Below are 18,284 nucleotides of genomic sequence, written 5' to 3'. Positions count from 1 at the left end.
CCGATATGTTATAAAACTTGTTTATGGTGAATTTCGTTGCAATACTGACATTATTTAACAGGTTATGAGCGTTTAAGTGATTTTTAGAAGGGGACCTTATATGGGAAGTAGGGTCAAAATTTTGTCACAATTGCTTTATATTTAACTAATTTATGACCCTTTAAACAGTATTTATAGGGGCCACTTGTATGGGGGTTAGGCAAAATCATGGGCCGATATTGTCAATTTCATCAATAGCGAATATCTATGCAAAATTTAAACTGTCTAGTAATGTTTCATACTTTTACGGAAAAGGCGTTATTTTTCTTAATAATGTCCGAAAAAAAAAGAAAAACATATGTTTATGTTAAGACAGTGTCTCACATTGAAAAGAAACATAATTAAATAATATTTGTGTATGTAAAATGAACAATTAAATTTGTTATATTGTCTAAGATTTAATATCACAATCTTTAAAGTTTGGAAAAACTACATCCCTGGAAAACTACATCGTCCATAGAAGATATGAAAGCAATAACTTATTTTTATCATTCGGATGAAAATCATCCAAGCAATATTTGTTTAATAACCATATTTTATTTATTTAAAAGAACATTATATCTCTATATTATCATACGGAAGTTGTTAAAGCAATATTCCAAACATCAAAACATTTATTAAAAATACAAATTTTGTAAAAATTGTTTAAAACATTATAATAAAATCTTTAAACACATCAAGAAATCCATGTAGTGGACATTTATACATTGTTTATGTTTTGTATTATTTTACAATAAAGAATTGGACTTAACTTTTTACTTTTCAGTCTTTGAAGTTTTTAGGTTTAATACATTTCGTGGGGTCTGAAGAAAGCCTTTGGGAAATATAATATGTCTGGTGAAGAATATTGTTCGAGAATGCAGAAATAATTGCAACTTAAATATTCTATAGTGTAATTTTTAAATATTTAATAATAAAATGCATTTCTATATAAAAATTTTTCTTTATCTTCATTTTGAAAAAAAAAGATAATAAATAAAGATTTGTCCTTAATAGGATTATCTGAAGATATCTTCTTATTTTCATCCTGCTGATTATCTAGCAACGTCTCTTTTTTGTCTTCTAAGAGTATTGCTTTCGTATTGCTTAGAAGTATCGCCCTGGCCGCACAATCTCTCCCGAAGGGAATATCTTCCGCAATACGAATATGATTGTTGCCGCAATAAATTTTTTCTTCTAAGCAATATGAATTCGTATCATATTCGTATTATTAAAGAAAAAATTAACGTTTATTCAAACACATTCCCTTTGATATAATGCCTATAATTAATTCTTAAATCTTTCGATGTAGTTGAGTGAATTCTCACGAAGGTGAAGGGTATAAAATGAGCACTTGAGTTATATAACGAAAAAAATAAATAATACAAAAATTTCGTACTCTGGCAGACAATACAGATGTTTAAAATATTTGCATTCAAAATCCTACTTTTTATACTGAAAACTTATTCGGCTTAGAATAGGTGGCCTCCGGTAGTTTAGTGTTCTAGTTTGGTAGACCGGAGGTAATGAGTTCGATTCCCACCTGAGGCACTGGTTAAGGAGCGCACAACAGTCCCGATAGAGACCTATATAAATTTCTTCGGATTTGATGTAATACATACTTCTTACAAACTAACAAGCCGGCTTACAGTCGATTTTAAGCCGCCGCCGACATATTTAGTGTCAACCGCCGCTACCATTAATATTTGTCAGCACAGGGCTCTGCAACAAATGTCAAACTTTGACATTATTGAAAAAGCCGCTGCCATATGTAGCGGATTTTTTTTTTTCTTTTCTACATTGTGCTCTGGTGAAATTTTTTTAAAAAAATAGAAAAATAATATAGCTAATTTATAAAAAAGACTAAAACATTAAGCTAAATACATTATTTAGCAAAAATCCCTCAAAATGATGTACGACAATGAAGAAGGTAAGTTGTAATTAACAATTTCATTTTTGCCAACCAAAAACGAGTATGTCTGAAAAAGACTACGACGTAAAAAACATGGCGTCGGAGCGCTAGGGCTCCCGCGACATGAAAAAATAACAACAATCTTTGTATTTCATTTTGTAGAAATGTACGAGGAGGAGAATGCCGAGGAAATCTCCCATGAATTGTGGCAAGAAGCCTGCTGGATTGTTATCAACGCCTACTTCGATGAGAAGGGTTTGGTACGTCAGCAGTTGGACAGTTTTGATGAATTTATTCAGATGTCTGTGCAACGTATAGTGGAAGATTCTCCGGCTATAGACTTGCAAGCCGAAGCCCAGCACACTTCAGGAGAAATTGAGACTCCCGTAAGTGTTTTGCCTTAGTTGGGAAATAATGTTTTGGTTTAACCGGGAAATTTTTTACTTACAGCCTCGTTTTCTTTTAAAATTTGAACAAATTTATTTATCCAAACCTACACATTGGGAAAAAGATGGTTCGCCTAGTCCCATGATGCCCAACGAGGCTCGTTTGCGTAATTTAACCTATTCGGCTCCACTTTATGTGGATATAACAAAAACTAAAATTGTAGAAGGTCAAGCACCGGTAGAGACACAACATCAAAAGACTTTCATTGGCAAAATTCCCATTATGTTACGTTCCACCTATTGTTTGCTATCCCAACTAACAGATCGTGATTTAACAGAATTGAATGAATGTCCTTTGGATCCAGGTGGTTATTTTATTATTAACGGTTCCGAAAAGGTACTTATTGCCCAGGAGAAAATGGCCACCAATACTGTGTATGTATTCAGCATGAAAGATGGCAAATATGCCTACAAATCTGAAATTAGATCTTGCTTGGAGCATAGTTCTCGTCCCACTTCCACCCTTTGGGTCAATATGATGGCCAGAGGTTCACAGAATATTAAAAAGTCCGCCATTGGTCAACGTATTATAGCCATTTTGCCCTATATCAAACAGGAAATTCCAATTATGATTGTTTTCCGTGCTTTGGGTTTTGTGGCTGATCGTGATATTTTGGAACACATTATTTATGATTTCGATGATCCCGAAATGATGGAAATGGTTAAGCCTTCCTTGGATGAGGCTTTTGTAGTACAAGAACAAAATGTTGCTTTGAATTTCATAGGTACTCGTGGTGCCAGACCTGGTGTCACCAAAGACAAACGTATTAAATATGCTAAGGAAATCTTACAGAAAGAAATGTTGCCCCATGTGGGTGTTTCCGATTTTTGTGAAACTAAAAAGGCCTATTTTTTGGGCTATATGGTGCACAGATTGTTGCTGGCTTCATTGGGTCGTCGTGAATTGGACGATCGGGATCACTACGGTAATAAACGTTTAGATTTGGCTGGTCCTTTATTGGCCTTTTTATTTAGAGGTCTTTTTAAAAATCTAATGAAAGAAGTCAGAATGTATACACAAAAGTTCATTGATCGTGGAAAGGATTTCAATTTGGAATTGGCCATCAAAACAAATATTATTACTGATGGTTTACGTTATTCCTTGGCTACTGGTAATTGGGGTGATCAGAAAAAGGCTCATCAGGCCAGAGCTGGTGTATCTCAGGTGAGTTTTAGTTGTTGATTTAAACAAAAGAATATATTTTCTAATGTTCCATCTTTCCAGGTATTGAATCGTCTAACTTTTGCCTCCACCTTATCCCATTTGAGACGTGTCAACTCGCCCATTGGTCGTGATGGTAAATTAGCCAAACCCCGTCAGTTGCACAATACACTGTGGGGTATGTTATGCCCAGCCGAAACACCCGAAGGAGCTGCTGTAGGTCTGGTAAAGAATTTAGCCTTAATGGCTTACATTTCTGTCGGTTCCCAACCTTCACCCATTTTGGAGTTCTTGGAAGAATGGTCTATGGAAAATTTAGAAGAAATTGCTCCATCTGCTATAGCGGATGCCACCAAGATTTTCGTTAACGGTTGTTGGGTAGGCATACATCGTGATCCCGAACAATTGATGGCCACATTACGTAAACTGAGAAGACAAATGGATATCATTGTATCCGAAGTATCTATGATTCGTGATATTCGCGATCGTGAAATTCGTATTTATACAGATGCTGGTAGAATTTGTCGCCCTCTGTTGATTGTTGAAAATGGTTCATTGCTATTGAAGAAGACTCATGTTGAAATGTTAAAGGAACGTGATTACAATAACTACAGTTGGCAGGTTCTGGTAGCCTCAGGTGTAGTGGAATATATTGACACCTTGGAAGAGGAGACTGTTATGATTGCTATGTCACCGTACGATTTGAAACAAGATAAAGATTATGCCTATTGTACCACTTACACACATTGTGAAATTCATCCGGCCATGATATTGGGTGTGTGCGCCTCTATTATTCCCTTCCCTGATCACAATCAGTCTCCTCGTAACACCTATCAAAGTGCTATGGGTAAGTTTTATATTGAAATATAATGTTATACATATTAAACTTTATTTTATCTCTTTTTTTCAACAGGTAAACAAGCTATGGGTGTGTATATTACCAATTTCCACGTACGGATGGACACTCTAGCCCACGTTTTATACTACCCCATGAAACCTTTAGTTACCACACGTTCTATGGAGTATTTACGTTTCAGAGAATTGCCTGCGGGTATCAATTCCATTGTAGCCATTCTTTGTTATACCGGTTACAACCAAGAAGATTCTGTCATCTTAAATGCTTCTGCTGTAGAAAGAGGTTACTTCAGATCCGTGTTTTACCGTTCATACAAAGATTCGGAAAACAAACGTATCGGGGATCAAGAGGAGAACTTTGAAAAGCCCAATAGACAAACCTGCCAAGGCATGCGTAATGCTCATTATGACAAATTAGATGATGATGGTATTATTGCTCCTGGTATTCGTGTGTCCGGTGATGATGTGGTTATAGGTAAAACTATTACTCTGCCCGAAAATGATGATGAATTAGATGGCAATACAAAACGTTTTACAAAGAGAGATGCCTCAACGTTCTTGCGTAATTCTGAAACTGGTATTGTCGATCAAGTAATGTTGACACTTAACAGTGAGGGCTACAAGTTTTGTAAGATTCGTGTGAGATCAGTGCGTATACCGCAAATTGGTGACAAGTTTGCTTCGCGTCACGGTCAAAAGGGTACTTGTGGTATTCAGTATCGTCAAGAGGATATGGCATTTACTTGTGAAGGTTTAGCTCCCGATATTATTATTAATCCTCACGCTATTCCCTCTCGTATGACAATTGGCCATTTAATTGAATGTCTACAAGGTAAACTTGGTTCAAACAAAGGTGAAATTGGTGATGCCACACCATTCAATGATGCCGTCAACGTACAAAAGATTTCGACTTTCCTGCAAGAATACGGCTATCACTTGCGTGGTAATGAAGTCATGTACAACGGCCACACCGGTCGCAAAATTAATGCCCAAGTTTTCTTGGGTCCCACCTACTATCAACGTCTCAAACATATGGTGGATGACAAAATCCACAGCAGAGCTCGTGGTCCTGTACAGATTTTGGTGCGTCAACCTATGGAAGGCAGAGCTCGTGATGGTGGTCTACGTTTCGGTGAGATGGAACGTGATTGTCAGATATCCCATGGTGCTGCACAATTTTTACGTGAACGTCTCTTTGAAGTCTCCGATCCGTATCGTATACATGTCTGTAATTTCTGTGGTCTAATTGCAATTGCCAATCTGCGCAACAACACGTTTGAATGTAAGGGCTGTAAGAATAAGACACAAATCTCACAAGTTCGTCTACCGTATGCAGCTAAATTATTGTTCCAAGAATTAATGTCTATGAATATTGCACCACGTTTGATGGTCGTTTAGTATGTGTCAACAACAACTCGGACGAGGGTCCATGATAAGGCTCACTTAATTTTCATTTACGAAATCAATATAATAATAAGAATTTTTTTATTTAAAATTATACACATGTAATGGATAAAATCGTATGTATGACTAAAGTCTTAATAAAGTTTTATTAAAATATATCTATTTACAATCGATTATTATTTTTGCAAGTTTCTAATGTTAGTTTGTTTTGTAGTTTAGGTCCATATTTCTAATTAAATTTTGAACTGGTTCAAAACTAAGTGATGTAAAAAAGTCACTGGCAAAAAACAAATCATATTTAAATACTGCTTCTAAAATAAGATATCTAGTTCAAAGTTGTATTTAGAGAAAAATTGATATTGCAGCATTTATAAATCTTACAAAGATTAAAACTGATCTGAAAATACCAAAATATGTGCTATAAACATATACATATTACATATACTCTAAAAAACGCAAAAAATGTCCCCTTGGCCTTCGTTCGTTTTATTTTGTTTCTAAAATTAATATAAATTTTTAGAAGCAAGTTTTTAGTAATCGTTTTTTCTAAAATTTCTAATTAAAGTATGATACTTATACATAATTAAAACAAAGCTCATCGCTTTTATCTCATTTGAAATAAGTTTCCTTGTTAATTATCTCATTGAAAATAACAAATAACAGTTTTGTATTTTCTATTTATGGCTTAAACTATTACTATCTGGCTTAAACTACATTTACTCCTAAAATATGTTCAATAAAACTGATGTGTAACATTAGGATGGTGCTTAGTTTTAATGCAATTGAATAATTTATTAAAATATATGTAAAAAAAAGTTTAATTTTAATAGACGTTTCTGCATAAGACAGATAAGGTGGAAGGAAGAATGTTAACACACAATGGATCCTATAAGATCTTAGAATCTTGATCTACAAATAATATAACAGCGAAGCTACAGATCATTAGCAAGTTATATATAAATCTCAATACCTCAACTAAAATTTATGAGAAATGTTTCTGAACTATTTTTTTTTTTTTTTTTTTTTTGCTTTTGAGGCCTCAAGAAAATTAGTTTAGCATTAAATTAACAAATGTATTTTGATGCCAACTTAATGTTTATGCTCAAATATTTGGTAAATACTTAAAAACGTATTATCTACTCCTTTTTAAAATAATTTAACATAAAAATATACAAACGATTGTTCAAAGAAAAATACTTGTTCATACATTAGTGACATAAATGGCAAAAACAAGGCCAAAATCAAGAGAAACATCTTTTTAATACATTTAGGCATATTTTGTTTGCATTTATTGTTTCAAATGGTTTAAAAATAAAACTTCAATTGTTTTTTTATTTAGTTTTGAGACAATTTTTTATTAAAATATATATAAAGTATATGTAAATATGTTAAATACGTAATTATATTTATTATAAAAAGCATTACAAAATTTCTCATAAAAAAGTTAATAAAATATAAAATGTTTTATAATAAAAAAATACTATTATATAAAGATTTCGATTAAAATATGAAAAAAGTTTTTGTTTATGAAATAAAACTAATTTTGTTATTTAAGTTAAAGGGAGCAACTAAATAAAAGGTTAATAACAATTAACTTTTCTACATGAGATAGTTGATCCATTTATCAATAGTGTCAAATGACATCATTATCTCATGCTGGAAATGTTGATAGTTACAGGCTTTTAAACTTTTAGGTTTTTTCTATTATTATATTGCAATTTACTAATATGGCAGTGTTTGTTTACAATAAACCAAATTTTCATTAAAATCTCAAATATTGCCTTTTTAAGTATAAGTATATTGGAAAATTTTAAGTATATTGTTTTAAAACAACTGTTAAAATAACAAATTGTGCTACAGATTATTTTTTATTAAGTATAAGATTTTAAATTCAAATTTTATTTTCTTATAAAATATTTTTATTAAACCAATATAATATAATTTTAACTTAAAAAACTATTTGTAAATTTCTCTTTTTGATTAGTATGTTCTCGGTTTGTTCACACTGATTAAACACAGAAAATGTTGGAAACACGTTATTTGTATTCATGTAGTTTTCAAATCATAATAAAAATAAAATAAAAAGCAGTATAAAACGATTTATTCTAAAATCATTCTGAAACCTAAAAACAAGTCTAAAATTGTTTAAATATTTATATTTAAAAAAAGTCACACTTTGAAATATCGAGGGACTATATTCAATAGTCGCTATCTGTCATTTTTATGAAAATGAGATTTTGATGGCAAAATATTCAGCAAACTATCGCGCATCAGTGATATAAATTTCAAAGAAAAAAAATATTTTTTGGCAATTTTATAGCATTTTTTAAATTTCTCTATCTTAAAAAAAGAAAAATTCTGAATGCAAAACTCTCTATCTTATCCAAAAATTGCTTCAAACTCGATCCCTTTGGATAATTTTCTGTTGCAAAACAAGTCTTCTTAATAATTTGGACATGCTGAACACAAATATTTAAAATCGGTCTAATAGTTTTTGAGATATCGCTCATTATGATACTAATTAAATCAATTTTATTGTCGTGTTTAACCATATAACATTGATTTTGGACCAAAACATTATAATCTGTTGCTTTTTCAACAATTCGGTTTCTTTTCCTCCATTAAATTGTATAAAATATAATATTTATTGATTTTAATTCAAATAAAAATTTTATGTTTCCATGAAAAACTCTCTATCTGTTGGTTGAATGAACATTTACGTAGAAAAATAAGCTCTATCTGATATAAATTTGTGAATAATTTTGTAAATAATGCAAAAATTAAAATTCTTTTTATATAATGGTTTAGAATATGGTCGTAAAAATATATTGTAAAAGAAAAAATTAAAAAATCTTCACGAACTAGCGAAATAAACAGTTTTTTTGCTCTCCTGAAAACTTGTATTATTTTAGATAGAGACTATTGAATATAGTCCCTCGATATATTTAAGTATAAGGTTTGTGAATAAGTTGAGAATTCATGTTATTGCAAATTATATTAATCTTAAACAAACTTGAAAGAATTAAAAATTTCACCGGCCAACAAAAATTTAAAAAGTCCGTAACCAAGAGAACAAGTTTTATCGTTCTTGAGCAGCGCTGAATCCGAATTTATTCTTAACATCACATCATTGAAATATCGCGTCCTAAAATATAAACAACCCCTTTGTTGTCATATTTGAGAGGTTATTATAGCGCGGGGACACTAAACTGAACTAGAACTGAACTAGAACTGAACTAGAACTGAACTAGAAATGAACTAGAACTGAACTAGAACTGAACTAGAACTGAACTAGAACTGAACTAGAACTGAACTAGAACTAAACTAGAACTGAACTAGAACTGAACTAGAACTGAACTAGAACTGAACTAAAACTGAACTAGAACTGAACTAGAACTGAACTAGAACTGAACTAGAACTGAACTAGAACTGAACTAGAACTGAACTAGAACTGAACTAGAACTAGAACTGAACTAGAACTAGAACTAGAACTGAACTAGAACTGAACTAGAACTGAACTAGAACTGAACTAGAACTGAACTAGAACTGAACTAGAACTGAACTAGAACTGAACTAGAACTGAACTAGAACTGAACTAGAACTGAACTAGAACTGAACTAGAACTGAACTAGAACTGAACTAGAACTGAACTAGAACTGAACTAGAACTGAACTAGAACTAGAACTGAACTAGAACTGAACTAGAACTGAACTAGAACTAAACCTTTGGCCATATTTGGGTAAATTATAAATTTCAAAAAATTACATATTTGTGTATTTAAAGGCTTAATATGTACTTCAATGGATGATACCTCAGCAAGAAATTTTTAAACTATTTAGTAGTGTTTTTTCAATCAATAGTTGTTTCAAGAAGTAAGAATATAATATAACTGAAATTAAACCTATTAAGAAATCCTGGTGTGACGGAGGAATTTTAAGGGCAGTTTCTTAATCCTTTTGCAACTATGTATAATGTTGTCTCTGGTTTAAACATTTGTATGTATTTTTAATTCATCAAAGATTCAATTCCCAGACAATTTAAGTAATTCCTTAATGAATTGATTTCTATAGAAAGTTAAATTCTATTCGAATAGTTAAAATTTGTTTGAATTCAATCTGTTAAACATCCCATAGAATTTTAAATAATTTTTGAATGTTAAAATAAATTCATAAGTTTGTCTAAAACGTTTCAAGATATTTAACAGTTTTTTCTTAAAAAAGTGTTATTAATTCAAAAATTAATATGTAATTTGCAGTATTATAAGCTTGTGATATACTGCCTGTACTTTTACTGATAATGCAGTAAAAGATGCAAATAAAAAAATTGCATAGAACCAAAAAAAAAACGAATTTCACAATTCGTTTTCCTGTTTTTATCAATGACTCATCTGTAAGATTAGATAAATAATACAACTAACTTAATTTTGTAAAAATAAAAACTAAAATTTACCTTTTTATTTATAAGGGTAATTTCCCTTTTTTTATTTTGATTCATAGATTTTCGTTGTTTCTTCCATTACTAAGTTATCACATTCTCTCTTATTGCTCCCTTATACTTAAAACTCACCCCCGAAATAAACAAAAGAAAAATTAGCACGACCTTTTGTTAATGTAATTACACTCGGCCAGCTGGAGCTATAGAGTTTTTATCATGAAAACGTAAAATACGCGTTAACATGGTGGTAATGCAAGGTATTTGTTTCTGCTGATGCATCTCTGGCGTATCAGGAGTACAGGATTCGAAATCGACGGCAACACGCTGGCAGACAAAAGTCAATAAGGTCAATATATCATAACGTTTGCCATTGGCTGCCAATTCAGCACACAATGATTGCATAAACCAGGAACCACGGGTAGTATTGCGCCAGGAATAAAATCCTGGTATGGTAGAATAGGCAATGAGAAAATCGGCATGCACTGGTATTTTATAGCTCATCGATGAGTCACCATCAGTTTGGGTAACAGCTCGTTTCATGGTTACACCAGGATCCAAACGATCACCTTGGCAAGCTTGAATAAAGAATAGCTTGGGTTTACCGGCCAAAGAGCGGCAATGTTGAGCGGTGAAATAATTCCATATACTGTCCAGTTTGTATTGCGTATCTTTGGCATAAATGAAACCCATTTCACCATGCGACAAAATGGCTACCAATATACAATCACTATTGCTGTGATCTTGATTAGCAGCCCATTCGATTTGCCGTTTAATTTCACCATAGGTATAATCCTTATGTATTTTAACATCGAATTCTAGCTGTTTGAGGCAACGTGCTAAATTATCACAGTCAACATTGGTGCCTGAACGTGATTTCAGTGTTGGCACCATAAAATGTTCATGATTAAAAATCAATGCCAGACCACGATTCTTATGACGCATATTGTATTCGACAGCATGACGATCGGTAGGCATTACTGCAGTGTAATTGCTCGACGATGTATTATACGATTTGTTTGCCAGCTGGGCTATTGCTCCTTGTTGTTGGTGATGATTCGATGAACCGCCACTGGCATAATAGGTGGTGGAGGCATTATTTGCGGAGCCCAGTGAACCAAATGCATCAGTGATATCATCAGTATTAGTAGAGCGTTCTACAAATGCTCCCACCTGATCTTCAGATGCTGCAGCCATTTTTTTAATTAAACACTTTTTTACTTTAATAATATAAATATGTGTCTTTGTTTATTAAATTAATGCACTTTAAGTTCTTTTTGTTTTATTTTTCACTTTATGCGGTTTGTGTAGCTATCTTTTGAGATGCTTTTGTTCGATTGATGAAGCGCGTCTGTTTTTTTATAAAATTACTTGTTGTTTTTGATTATGCTTTGTTATGTTTTTTGTTTTGTATATTGTTTTATTTTCCTTTTCTTTGTTTCTTTTTTTCAGTGTTGTCAAATTTTTAAAGCATGAAAATCACTTATAAAAATATACTAAGGCAGGGATGGAAGTTTTAGTATTATTGCATATTTATACCCTTCACCTTTGTGAGATAAGTATATGTATATGATGAGTATAATCCAAAATGTGTTGAAATCAGTTTTCAGAATACCCTACAATAGTTTATATCAGACATGCTTTCGAGAAGTTCAATTAGTAAAATCGGCCCATAAATAATGAGCAAATGTTTGAAACAACACAACAATGCGTTTTTCTTTCAGAAACTTTCCAGCTATTTCAACAAATTCTTTTCTTTCGTCCAGACATTAACATAGTTGAAAATTATTAGAATCCTTTCAAAATTTCAATACACAAATTATTCAGCGAAATTTTTTCCGGATCGGCTCATAATTGGACATAGTATCCATATAAAGCCCTCTTCCGAAAATCACTTAATCGCAAATAACTCATTACTTAATTTAAATCCTACACGAATTTGTGTATATATGTATGTATGTACATTAGGCTTCGTTTCAAAAAATAAAATGTTTCCCGTTTTTGTGATATTACAACTTTTTAGAAGGTTTTTGTATCAGTGATTACTATGCTGTAATAATTTTTTCAAAATTCCAACTCCTTCCTCTGCATATCTGAGGCGGAAACCACTGATTTTGAGCGACATTTTTTACAGAGCAGAAACTGTAGAATTTATAGGAAATCATGTTCAAATAATTGATTTTATAGAAAAAATCAATAAGAATGAGCTTAATTTCGCACTTTTATAATGCTTCAAAAGTGCATTTAGTATTATTCAAAAAATGCTGAGACAAATGGTGCAAAAACAAAAATTTTATCATTAACCCTTTAGATGTGATGAGATTTTAAATTTTCAGATTTTAAACTTTACAACGCTATATTTCGAAAACCACGAAAGTTATAAGGCCCAAGATTTGTCATTATACAAGTTATATATGGAACATAAATTCGATGGAGTTTTATTAAATTCGGAGATGATGATGAAAAACACCATTGTTTGATTGGAAATTATTAAACTACAAGCCAACATTATAACTATCATAACTCCTAAAGGGATTACAATAAATTAAAAATTTTAACACTATTTTTTTAAGGGCATTGAATATTATATTTACGAATGATAAAATCAGGTTTTTGATTTTTTTTTTTTTTTAATTGCATTTTTTCTTTTGCTCATATGCATTTATAGTGCATCTAAATTCTGTCAAATTAAGTTTATATATCTTAAATTTTCCTGCAGAATAGTATACTAAAGTCAGATTTCAAATATGTACAGCAGTTTTCGGACTATAAAAATGTCGCCCAAAATCGGTATTTTGGCCGCAGATATGCAGATTTTAACAAAATAATTACGCCAATATTAGCGCTGTTCCAAAAACTGTCATAAAAGGTATGATATCACAATTTCAAAAGTATTGCGTGAAGCCTAATGTACATATACAAATTATTCTGCTACACTTTTTCCGCATCGTTCCATTATTATTACAGTATTTTTTATTAGTAAAAACTTATGTAAATTATAGAAAACCTTATCAAATTAAATTTAATATAAAAACAATTAACAAAAATATCGAGAGACCACACATGTTGAAAACTCTCTATCTTGATAAAATACGTATATAAATTTAAAAAAGTGGCTCATATTTCAAAAAAAATTCAGACGATTTCAAATATTCAACGGTTTTATGATTAGCATGTCCAAATTGCTAGGAAAACTTATTTTGCAACAGAAAATTATAAAAAATGGAATAAAAATATTTTGAAAAAGATAGACTATTTTTATTCATACAAAACTATTTTTCATAGTTTTTTTATGTAGGACTGAACATTTTTTATTTCAAATTTTTTTCACCCGAATTTATACACACTTCCATATTCTGTTCAAACATAAATGAGTTATTAAGACTGTGACCAAAATTTTGTAACTTTTTTCCCACGTGGAGAGTATATTTACTTTTTGTTATTTTGTCAAACCTTATCATTATAGTCTCTCGATATATTTATATCCTAAGAATATTCTAAATATTAACAATTAAAACCACTAAATTTACACTTAATTAACTATTCATAATCAAAGGCTAAACCACTGCCCCTGGAATTCTTGACAATCCATTCATCGAAACGTTCCGACATTTCAGCCGATATATAATTTTTCCAATCTCCTATCTGACCTTTACGTATAAATTTACTTTCAGCATTGCCCGCTACATCATCCCTATTGCCATTGGCATCGATTTGACTAAGAATAGGCTCTAAATTAACTGCCGGGTTCGATTGCATTTTATCAAATTTTAAATGATCACATATACGTTTCATATCTTCATCGTTGATCTGATAATTGAGTTTTAAGAAATGCGCACATTTACGCACCACCGCTGGTAAATCTCTTTTCATATCTTCATATTTCAAAAATAATACATTCGGATCTGTTGAATGTTTCCAAAAGGGTAAAACATGCTTCCAATATGATCCGATCGGTGTTTGTTCATTGATAAATAAATCTAGAAATTCATCGAATGGACCTTGTAGGCCGTGCATCAGTTTGCAGTAGTGATAGAAAGAAACACATAGATCTTTGGGATTACGCGCGGTGTAGATTATCTGTAATTAAAATAAATTATTCAGATTTGAGTTTAGTATTGAGGTGAGTAGTATATGCATATGTTTACCTTGGCCTTAGAGGTTTCCAGATCCTTGGGTAATAAATGCCATGGTAAATGGGAACGTGAAAAACGTGGACGTGGCATATTCTTAACAGTTTCCACTGTATTGCCCAATGAATTGCTACAATAATTAAAGTTATTTTATTGGATTATTAATTTTTTTAATATAAATGTACGAACATCAACAACTTTCATTTTGGGACCTCCCAAATGTACATACATAAATAGGTATTTTATAATGTAGTCCCTCGATAAAGAAAAAGTTCCGTGATTATGCTTTCTATGTAATGCAAAAAACAAAGGCTCTCTAGGCGAATTAATTAAGCGCGCATTGTAATGGAATCTGCACTTAAATGTAGGAATTTTACCAAATTTTTAAGAAAGCCCAGGTTTTAGGTACCATTTTGAATTAAATAAAATAAGTATTACCCAACTTTTGATAAGCGATAGTTGAGAAAGATATAATTTTACATTCCCCAAGTAATCTAGAGAGTTGACGAGAGCCCTGCATAGTTTGGTTGCTAGGTGAACTGATGGGTTATATCATGGTTAAGAGGGACATTATTGCAAATACAGACCTACATACAGAAGTATGTAGGTCTGTGTAATAGCGTAATGTTTAAACCGGATTAGAATAAATATGACGTCAACAGATGTTAACATATTTTCTCCTATACGTTTCTTGGGGTAATGAAAATGTTTGGTGGAACCAGAAAGATTCTGTGGGATAACTCTAACGAGAAGATAACAAGAAGCCTTTTTAAGTTAGAATGATAATACATATTCTGAGTGGACGCACGGGAGTATAGGCACAATTGTGCAGGGTTGGTCGAGGGGGCTTAGACAAATATAGTTAGAACAGTGAAACTCTGCAACGTTTTCTTTGCTTTCATCGAAATTAGTTCCAGACATTTGAAAGCGATTTTAATCCAGATCTGAAATCCTTTACGAACTCTGATTGGAAAATTTTAAGGAACTACGTCCAAGAAGAAAATTTACCAACAGAAAAAAAAAATAGGTTAAAGTTACATTCCTTAATAAAGTGTCGGTCAAAAAAATTAAAAAAATAAAAAATTACATTCAGTTCCTAATAACTGACTTATGCTTATGCAAAATATAGAAGTGTGTATACTTTTAATAGAAAAGTTTTTCTTTCTCCGGATTTAAGGGTTTTGAGATACAACATTTTAGTTCCGACAACAATTAAAAATCCGATAATTCCAGAGCACTTGGTCAAATTTTAAGTAATTTGTTGCTGTTTCACATTGTAAGGAGTCCAAATTTTTAAATATTACCGAAAATTATCAAAATCAGATCTAAGGGTGTTTCCTGCATACACTTGAGAAATTTGGATTTACATTTTTAAACGTTGTATCCAAATGTCATTCTTAAAATGCATATATTATGTATAAACAAAACACTTACGATACCCACTCATGATGATCTTCACTAAACAAAGCGGACAGCTCAATTAAGGGGGATCTCAATTGTTGCATTTGTTTGGCACCTTCAAAATCCAAATTATTACCCAAAAGCCAAATCATTTCCTGGGCCCATGTTGAACCAGTTCTTGGATATGATACCAACCACACATCATCCACATATGTTTGGAAGTTTTTAATAGATTCACCAATTTCCATAAACTTACGTGGTAATATAACATTACCCGGTAAAACCTCTATGAAACAATCCTTTTTAGGAAACAAGGCATCGATTCTTTCTGCAATCTCCTTATCCAACTCTTTAAACGTCAACTCCATAATTTAAGTTGCAGTTATTTTTTTTTTTTTTTTTGTAATTGATTTACTTTAAGCTTAAATATAACTCGCTCCAATTCACACAATTTTAGTATTATGAAGAAAATTAACGATCTCTCGTACGAGTTTTGTATTATTGTTTTGGAAAAGTTCAATTAAAAATAAAAATTTTACAAAGCAAAAACATCCGTTTGGCTGAACGTTTGCTGAAAGACTGCATGAATATTGTTTTCAATTTTGATGAAAAAGTACAAGTTCAACGCAAATTATTTTTTGTATTTTGGTTTGTACCACCATACACCACATTTTTCCTCCAGCCTGTGGTCTTAGTTAAGTGTATGGAAATGCTGCTTAATTTCAGTGAAAGTAAAAGTGTTTTTCCGTTATTGGCGAACAAAGAAAACTTGTATTTACAATCATACTTATCTACAACATCTACATACATACAAAAAAATAAATAAAAACAATTAATAAATTGGCTATAAATTTCTTATTGATGATCTACTACGGTTTATATTCGTAGCAAAAAAAAACCAAACAAGTTTGAAGTAGGTAATGGATAGTATTGAATGAATTAAAGCATTCAATCATACATTCATACATTTTTTTTATCGTTTCTCTCTGAATTTAAATGCTCACAGTAATAGTTATGGTCTGGTTTTATAGTTCATCCTTAGGAACGAAATCATACTTATGTATGTAAAACTTGAAATGTAACAGATCAATTCTTAAAAAAGTTTCCCTCAAATATTTAACATACAAAACTAAATTTAAAGTTTTATTTTCTATACCTCTTAGGGCCAATCTTTAAGTGAAAGATTAGCGATTAAATTAAAATTAATCCTCGAAAGATGTTTTTGAGTACTCAATTAGTTAATTTTGTTTGCAAGTTTAAGCGCCCAATGGAGGTGGTTTAATCTTAAGCACGAAATGCAAAAGTGTAAACAGCTGATGCAAAAAAATTAATAAAATTTTTATAAATATAAACATTAAAATGTTCTATTTATTGATTAGTATAAATTATGGTCACTTCAAAATACATTTTTTTGTTTTTAATTTAAGTTTTCATTAATTTTCATATTAAATTTACAATTGTCTTCTTCTTTTTTATAAAATATGCATTGTTTTGATAACAAACAGTGACATTTTCTGTTGTTTTGTATGGCAACACTGCGAAGTTTAATCTTGTACTCAAAAACATCAAAGGGGATTAACATAAGATTAAATTTATTTTTAGATTAACTAATCTGATTATTAATTGGCTTTTGATTACCATCTAAAAAACCCGCTCTTAATAATTCGTTAAAAAAGTGGTATTGGTTTTTTTAAAGTCGCAAAATATTCTATGGATTTAGTTTTTAAATCAATATGAATCTTGTAACCCCTTGATAAATCATTTATTTATGATTTTATATGTAAGTTACAAATGGCCTGTACACGTTCTACTTTTTGCACTGAGAGCAATTTATCAATTTTATCAAAAAAATAATTGCCTTTGGAATAAATTATGTGAAATCTTTAGAGAATCAACACTCATTCTATGTAACAGTTCTCGCACCTAGGAACTAGTTCTAGAGAAGCTTTAAAAAATAAATAGCTCCTTTTTCCAGTGATTTTTATTCGAGATTGTTAAGTTTAGGATCATTTTTGAGAAGCGTTGATTTTTCATTTTCGGAGCTAGTATAGATTCCATTGTTGGTGTAGCACCAACATATAACTAAGGCCAAAGAACGGCTTCAAATTACCTTGATTATATTTTAAAATCATAACCATTATTCCGTATGCATCTGTTTAAGAACTAGTTAATCTGGGTTAATCTCTTAAAGCCCTATTTTTGTAAAAATTTTGATTTACAATTTTATAAATACTATACTAAATCAAAAACATAAATTAAAACCCATAACAATCATCTCTAACTTTCCCAAAAAAAATATTTAAATTTTATAGACTGGCATTAGACAGAGAATAAAAACTGCTCGATTATAAATTGCATGAAATCTCATAAATTTTAAAACTCTACGACATAAATATATTTAGTATTTATTCAATATACATATATACCTACATATTGAACAAAAGTAAAATTTGGTGTCAAAATTTGCATAAATTCTTAACTTATGATTAAATACCATTGGAAGGTTTACATAAGTTTCTCAA

The 18,284-nt window shown here is 31.1% G+C and overlaps 3 protein-coding genes across 5 annotated transcripts; 1 reads left to right on the top strand and 2 right to left on the bottom strand.

The window, feature by feature from the left end:
• The first annotated feature begins 1,729 nt into the window (after positions 1-1,729).
• LOC119605462 (DNA-directed RNA polymerase II subunit RPB2) lies at positions 1,730-5,959 on the top strand. The gene is made up of 5 exons (XM_037958577.1): positions 1,730-1,948; positions 2,093-2,316; positions 2,381-3,541; positions 3,602-4,385; positions 4,452-5,959. The coding sequence occupies exons 1-5, from the start codon at positions 1,927-1,929 to the stop codon at positions 5,789-5,791; spliced, it is 3,531 nt and encodes a 1,176-aa protein (XP_037814505.1). The 5' UTR covers positions 1,730-1,926; the 3' UTR covers positions 5,792-5,959.
• Positions 5,960-9,498: 3,539 nt separating this feature from the next.
• LOC119605468 (caspase) lies at positions 9,499-11,623 on the bottom strand. Its single transcript, XM_037958596.1, has 2 exons — positions 10,247-11,623; positions 9,499-10,184 (listed from the first exon to the last, which is right to left on the bottom strand). The coding sequence occupies exon 1, from the start codon at positions 11,423-11,425 to the stop codon at positions 10,412-10,414; it is 1,014 nt and encodes a 337-aa protein (XP_037814524.1). The 5' UTR covers positions 11,426-11,623; the 3' UTR covers positions 9,499-10,184; positions 10,247-10,411.
• A 2,007-nt stretch (positions 11,624-13,630) lies between these two features.
• On the bottom strand, positions 13,631-16,907 carry LOC119605464 (luciferin sulfotransferase). Of its 3 annotated transcripts, none has more exons than XM_037958587.1 (4): positions 16,767-16,907; positions 15,796-16,562; positions 14,377-14,491; positions 13,631-14,308 (listed from the first exon to the last, which is right to left on the bottom strand). In XM_037958587.1, exons 2-4 carry the CDS (start codon positions 16,128-16,130, stop codon positions 13,769-13,771), a joined length of 990 nt encoding a protein of 329 aa, XP_037814515.1. In that variant the 5' UTR covers positions 16,131-16,562; positions 16,767-16,907; the 3' UTR covers positions 13,631-13,768. The 3 variants fall into 3 exon arrangements, with proteins under 3 accessions (XP_037814515.1, XP_037814517.1, XP_037814516.1); XM_037958589.1 differs by having other exon boundaries at positions 16,819-16,893; XM_037958588.1 differs by having other exon boundaries at positions 16,729-16,875.
• Between the last annotated feature and the right edge of the window lie 1,377 nt (positions 16,908-18,284).

The sequence above is a fragment of the Lucilia sericata genome, unplaced genomic scaffold (genome assembly GCF_015586225.1).
Source record: "Lucilia sericata isolate MDLA Ls3-8-SP2 unplaced genomic scaffold, ASM1558622v1 Contig000489F_arrow, whole genome shotgun sequence".
In the NCBI taxonomy this organism is placed as follows: domain Eukaryota; kingdom Metazoa; phylum Arthropoda; class Insecta; order Diptera; family Calliphoridae; genus Lucilia; species Lucilia sericata.
The sequence above is the reverse complement of the archived record's forward strand: the minus strand, read 5'-3'. Positions and strand labels throughout refer to the sequence as shown.

Excerpts from the sequence above, each read along its gene's own strand:
- LOC119605468 (XM_037958596.1), bottom strand. The coding sequence starts at position 11,425 with ATGGCTGCAGCATCTGAAGATCAGGTGGGAGCATTTGTAGAACGCTCT.
- LOC119605462 (XM_037958577.1), top strand. The coding sequence starts at position 1,927 with ATGATGTACGACAATGAAGAAG. Across the intron at positions 1,949-2,092 it reads GATGTACGACAATGAAGAAG|AAATGTACGAGGAGGAGAAT; the intron begins GTAAGTTGTAAT and ends TTCATTTTGTAG. Across the intron at positions 4,386-4,451 it reads CACCTATCAAAGTGCTATGG|GTAAACAAGCTATGGGTGTG; the intron begins GTAAGTTTTATA and ends TTTTTTCAACAG.
- LOC119605464 (XM_037958587.1), bottom strand. The coding sequence starts at position 16,130 with ATGGAGTTGACGTTTAAAGAGTTGGATAAGGAGATTGCAGAAAGAATC. Across the intron at positions 14,492-15,795 it reads GATCATCATGAGTGGGTATC|CAATTCATTGGGCAATACAG; the intron begins GTAAGTGTTTTG and ends TAATTATTGTAG. Across the intron at positions 14,309-14,376 it reads TGGAAACCTCTAAGGCCAAG|ATAATCTACACCGCGCGTAA; the intron begins GTAAACATATGC and ends TTTTAATTACAG.